The sequence below is a fragment of the Lactuca serriola genome, chromosome 3 (genome assembly GCF_051521515.1).
Source record: "Lactuca serriola cultivar US96UC23 chromosome 3, Lser_US96UC23_V15, whole genome shotgun sequence".
In the NCBI taxonomy this organism is placed as follows: domain Eukaryota; kingdom Viridiplantae; phylum Streptophyta; class Magnoliopsida; order Asterales; family Asteraceae; genus Lactuca; species Lactuca serriola.
Genome location: NC_136410.1, coordinates 23,504,033 through 23,510,061, shown reverse-complemented (window position 1 = coordinate 23,510,061; position 6,029 = coordinate 23,504,033). Strand labels below are relative to the sequence as shown.

Below are 6,029 nucleotides of genomic sequence, written 5' to 3'. Positions count from 1 at the left end.
ACTTTTTTTTTTTTTTTTTTTTTAAAATCCACTCCGGTCCAATCATATAATAAATAATATTAGTGTCAGTGATATCAAGGAGAAACTAAAACATGTAATTTATAAATCTTGAATTTAAATTTCTAACCTATAACAATATAAATAGTAGTATATCCTAGTTAACACACACAACAGTTTCGATTTGAGAGGCACCATGTCATGATCAAAGGGCCTTTGCCCTTTGGTGTTTGCTGACATTGCTGTACCAAATAATTTAGATGGGTCACGATGGACAATTGAATGGTGAGAGAGCTTGATACGTTACTTTATATTATTGAATGAATATCTTTTTAATTTGTTCCTTTTGATTATTGAATTTCTTTTTAATTTCTACAATGAGCATCGATCGACATAAACTTATTAGTGGGTCTGAAGATATTATTATATACATATAGATATATATATATAAAGAGAATAATTTTTTTTTCTATACCCAAGTCACATTCATAAGATTGCGATCTTAAGTTTGAACTGATATCCTAGCTCAATAACCTTTTCCATTTAACTAGCTTATAATCAATTTCATGTTCAAAAATCATATGTTGATTGAATTGTTGCATAACCACTCAAACTTTGTTAAACCAAATCATACTAAGATAAAACTGATTTGGCTCGATTCTGTTGATAGCTTTTATGGTTCAATTCTTTCAACACCTTTTATAGTGCAAAAATAGTAGTAATAGGTAGTTACCAAATGAGAAAGAAACTGAAAGGGACAGCTGTTACCCTGTTATTATAACAATTAAATTAAATACAACTTTAGCTTAAATGTCAGTGTTAGGTCAACCATTAAAAATAAAACCGAACTATTGACAAACATATTTTTTTGCTCTCTTTACCTTCTAACTCGTAAATGTTTAGTTTTGTCGCATTTGAAATTCCCCTACACTACACCCGACGACAAAAAGCAACCTAACCAATCACATATCAACACATACAGACCAAAGAGTTCATTTTTGACTTTTATACGTATTTTTAAACATTTCATAAAATATATAGATCTGAGTTTCTATTAAAAGAAAGCAAACTGAAATCATGCTATAAGTAATGTCTCAAATCACAATCGTTATCATAAACCCAAACAAATATACGTGGTTGTTGTTATCTTATAGGCAATCATTAATTCTTAAAGAAACTAAATAAATCGGTATATTGTCATTCACATATATATATATATATATATATATATATATATATATATATATATATATATATATATATATATATATATATATATATATATATATATGTATATTCAACAATAAATGATTTTTAAATATATGTCCTTAAATTCTTTCACTTTCGAAAGGAAGAACATGTGGACGCACAAAAATCATCCGTCTTCCACACAATGACACAAAACACCTATAAATACAACAAAAGCTTCAGGGTATCATATGCTGCTTAGTGCTTAAAGTATATCTCCTTTATCAAGAAACCCAGAAGTTGTTTATCACGAAATCTTGAATGCAAAGTAGGACATGACGACCGAGTTTGTAAAACAGAAACCTAGTACTTTCATGCAGAAGACGAAAGGAGTTCTGGGTTCCTTATGTGGCAAAATATGGAAAGTGGGTCGAGATGATCCGAGAAGGGTAATCCACGCTCTTAAAGTCGGGTTTTCTGTAACTGCAGTCTCTTTGTTGTACTTAATGGAGCCATTGTTCAAAGGAGTCGGAGAAAATGCGATTTGGGCAGTCATGACTGTCGTCGTTGTTCTCGAATTCACTGCTGGTAAGTTATATATACACGTACATACATTTACTTATATATAATCATAATATATATACTTATTGTACTATAATTTGATATGATATAGGGGCAACTTTATGCAAAGGATTCAATCGAGGGTTTGGGACAATGTTAGCAGCATCGTTGGCTTTCTTATTCGAGTTTATAGCTCGAGAATATGGAAAGGTTTTTCGTGCTATTTTCATTGGAGCTTCGATTTTCTTGATTGGTAATACAAATAAACAAGAATCGTTTGGTATTTGTAGTTGAATTTGATGCCACAAATATGGAGTTGTGAAACTATTTCGTTTCATTTTTCACAGGCACATCGACTACATTTTTGAGATTTTTCCCCAAAGTAAAAAAGAACTATGATTACGGTGTATTAGTATTTCTGTTGACGTTTAACTTGATCACTGTATCGAGTTATCGAGTGGATGATGTTATGAAACTAGCCAAAGGGCGGACATATATGATAGGCATTGGTTCTGGGATTTGCATTCTGATGAGTCTCTTCATCTTCCCAAATTGGTCCGGAGAAGATCTCCATAATCACACAGTTTCCAAAATCGAAGGACTAGCAAAATCAATCGAAGGTATATACATACATGATCAATAAATTTCCAAATATTTGCTTTCGTTTGTTTAAAAGTTTACTTATTTGTGCTTCCAAATGTACAACGAAATGTAGCTTGTGTCACTACATACTTCTGTGAAGAAGAACGGGATGTAGAAAGAGATGAGATGATATCGGAGGATCAGATTTATGAGAATTATAAGGCGGTTTTGGACTCCAAATCGACCGATGAAACGCTCGTAAGTTTTCATTTTTTATTATTTCTTAAAAATAAAACTTTAAAAATAATTCAATTAAAGATTCTCTTTATTTAATGAGGTATTAATCGAAGATGTTATTAATTTTATTAACGTTAATATACATACGTACGAACAGGCGCACCATGCAAGTTGGGAGCCTCGATACACGTGGCAGTGCCACAAATTTCCGGGGCAACAATACGTGAAAATAGGAAGCGTTCTTCGTCATTTTGGGTACGGAGTTGTTGCTCTTCGTGGAAGTTTACAAACCGAAATACGAGTGAGTACATTATTATGTGATGGATAATTTAAAAACCGAATGAATAATTTCTTCTTTTGTATGGCCTAGATTATAGATGACCTGCATTATCTAACCACTGAAAAGCTATCTCTAAAAAGAATAAATATCTATTTACTAAGAATAATTTGTTCATTTATCAATAAATAAATAATTAAGTCTGCTAAATGAATATTCTTTTCCGATCTAAAGGAAATCAAGTCTTTTATTTATAGCTTGCTAAATAAATTATTTCTGCTAAGATCCAATAATATAATTTGCATGAGGTTAGATTCTTTTCTTAAAGATATTAGTTTAAGAACATGCTATTAGATCTTTAATTCCAGCATATATTTTTGAAATACGAACCAAACACTAGCTCACAAAAACTTATCCGGCATACTAACTCGATACGAAGTAAATAGATTTGAGTAATCGTTTTCGATTTTAAAACACGACAGTAAAATTAAATATTTAAGATTATGGTTAAACTCTTTCAACCCGACACGACACGTTTATTAGATGTAAACCCCAAACCCAATAAAACAACACAAAATAAACACGTTTGAGTTCAAAAGATTAACTTGTTAAAGAAAACAGTTTGATATACGATACGAAAATTAAATGAGTAAAGCTAAAATCAAACTCTTTCAACCTAACATGGCTCATTTATTAGTAAGTCTACCAAAACACTCATAATAGAAAAGGTGATTTCGTTATTTAAATATGGTAACATAGAGCTCTTTAGAACTATGGCGACGCTAATATCAAAAGGATATCATATTATTGTAGTTACTGATTGTTATTACTTTTTTTAATAGGGTGATTTGTGGTGATTGGAGAGTAGATTAACTTTTTAATATAAGGAACTAACAATAGTTATCAAGTCATTTATAGTTGTTTTCGTTGGAGTTTAGCACAATCTCTTTCACCTAGACATATATGTTGGGGTCTGTTATTTGTCTTTATGACTTTTTTTTGAAGAAAAATCTTGAATTAACATATTTAATGTTACTATTTTATTCATGTGTTGCTTTGACGATGTTGATCTAAATGTTTTCAATCTGATAATGTATTTTGGTTTATTTTTTTAGACTCCAAGATCAGTTAAACTGTTATTTAAGGATCCATGCATTCACCTTGCATCAGAAGTAACAAAATCCCTAATGGAGCTTGCATATAGCATAAGAAATCGACAACACTGCTCGCCGGAACTCCTCACCGAGCCGCTTCAACAAGCACTGCAAGACCTCGACGTTGCATTAAAGTCGCAACCACGGCTCTTTCTTGGGCCAAATACAGCTCAAAACACACCCAAAATGTTAGCCATGCTTACATCGACAGCAAGACAAAAGTATGAACACCATTTTTCAAGCATAAACACGGAATCACATACCTCTATTAATAAGAAACCGAAGGGGGGTCAGGATGGCGCAGGGAAATTTTTAAGGCCATCATTAAGTAAGTTTGCAATCACAAGCTTGGAGTTTTCGGAAGCGCTTCCAATTGCTGCTTTTGTATCCTTGTTGGTCGAGTTGGTCGCAAGACTTGATCTTGTAATTGAGGAAATTGAAGAATTAGGAAGGGTGGCTTGTTTTAAAGAGTTTAAACATGGAGATGATGTGATTTTAGATGTTGATAGGAGAAAATCAACAGAGATAAATCTTACTAGTTTTGCCTCGGTGGAGTGAGTTGAAGGGCCTAATGGTCAATTGGATTTTTGGTGTGACTATAAGTGTTAAAGTATCCTATATCGACACGACACCGTCCTATAAATATTTATGTGTGCTGAAATTCCACTCTCTCCATAAAGGCTCTTTTGGAGGGTAAATCAAAAACTCCACATATATCTTACAATAAGAATCTTGAATGTTTGATACCACCAAGGTGGTAAAGAAAATACAATTTTGATCGTTTTGGTGGCTTCATTGTATAGATGGATTTGATATAAATATAGGTTCGTATCAGTGTTTTTATTGATGTGTGGATATGGATTAACAAAATTATATAATTCTAATCAAGCAAGAAATTTATATTCTGGTGGTTGTCGAGGTCAACAAAATAAATAACCCTAAATCTTTTATACTAAAATAGTGTATAGTGGTAAAGGGGTCGAATTATGGAGATTGGTTTAATTTGTATCTATATGAAAATCACTTGTCCAAATACTTGTACAACAAAAATAAAAGTAAAATGAGGGGATTCAAATCTTTTTGATTGTTTGAGAGATTTAAAACTATGCTAGAATGTAGAGATGGTAAATAAACAAGTAGATGATTTGATTTAAAATCAATGAAGGAAAGTTGGTTGATTTTGGAATACACCACATGGATATCTTAATTAACTTATCATTAGACTAAATGGAACAACACTTGTGATTTAATTTAACTTGGTTGTAGCAATTCATACGCACAAATCACCTCAAATCTTCTTTTTTATTAAAATGGTTAGAGGAGCTCAAAACACACTTCCTTAATTAAAGTCACAAAACCAATGAAGCATATAATCTTGTGAAAATCAATTAGCATTAAGTTTTTAAGAGTCACCAAGTCCAAAAAATAATCAAATGCTTACATTATCATTATGGAGGAAACACTTCCATGGTTCAAATGAAATGAATACAAACATATAAACCATTTGTTGCTTATTAATTTGAGGGTCCACTACTTAACCAAGAAATTAGTCAACAAAGTAAGTATTCATTCATCCAAGCTCATGATCAAAGACAAATAAACACAAGAAGATGTTTGACTAGAAAACATTTCCATAAATTTCAAACACAAGATAATCTGAAGTCTTCAAAGCAACTAATCATCCATGGGTGAAACCCTAATCAACCAAACATAAATCTAGTCAAGCATGGCCAAAATGAAAGAAATGCAAAGTAGTTTAGAGGTACCAAACATTGTTCAAGATGCAAAGATGAAAGAAAAATGCTCCAAGCTTCCAAATCTTCAAGGCCTTCTAGAGAGCAAAAAGTATTGTGTTCTTCTTGAGTTCCCCCTTTCTTCCCCAAAAAAAACTCCAGTAAAAGTGGATAAAAATCGGATGGAAAATTTTCCCAAAAGGATCCCACAAACTTTCCCCAAATAGAGGCTAAAGCACAAAACCCAATTTCTTCACTGCATGTTGCATGCAGATGGCTGGCGAGTACACGTGGACCGCG

At 32.2% G+C, this 6,029-nt stretch overlaps 1 protein-coding gene across 1 annotated transcript; it reads left to right on the top strand.

Moving 5' to 3' along the window:
• Positions 1-1,358: 1,358 nt before the first annotated feature.
• On the top strand, positions 1,359-4,841 carry LOC145091687 (aluminum-activated malate transporter 12-like). The gene is made up of 6 exons (XM_079029462.1): positions 1,359-1,773; positions 1,859-1,999; positions 2,094-2,366; positions 2,462-2,586; positions 2,723-2,866; positions 3,958-4,841. Exons 1-6 carry the CDS (start codon positions 1,521-1,523, stop codon positions 4,552-4,554), a joined length of 1,533 nt encoding a protein of 510 aa, XP_078885588.1. The 5' UTR covers positions 1,359-1,520; the 3' UTR covers positions 4,555-4,841.
• The last annotated feature ends 1,188 nt before the right edge of the window (positions 4,842-6,029 follow it).

Coding starts and splice junctions, on each gene's coding strand:
- LOC145091687 (XM_079029462.1), top strand. CDS start 1,521: ATGACGACCGAGTTTGTAAAACAGAAACCTAGTACTTTCATGCAGAAG. Junction 2,367..2,461: donor ACTAGCAAAATCAATCGAAG/GTATATACATAC, acceptor AACGAAATGTAG/CTTGTGTCACTACATACTTC. Junction 2,867..3,957: donor GTTTACAAACCGAAATACGA/GTGAGTACATTA, acceptor TTATTTTTTTAG/ACTCCAAGATCAGTTAAACT.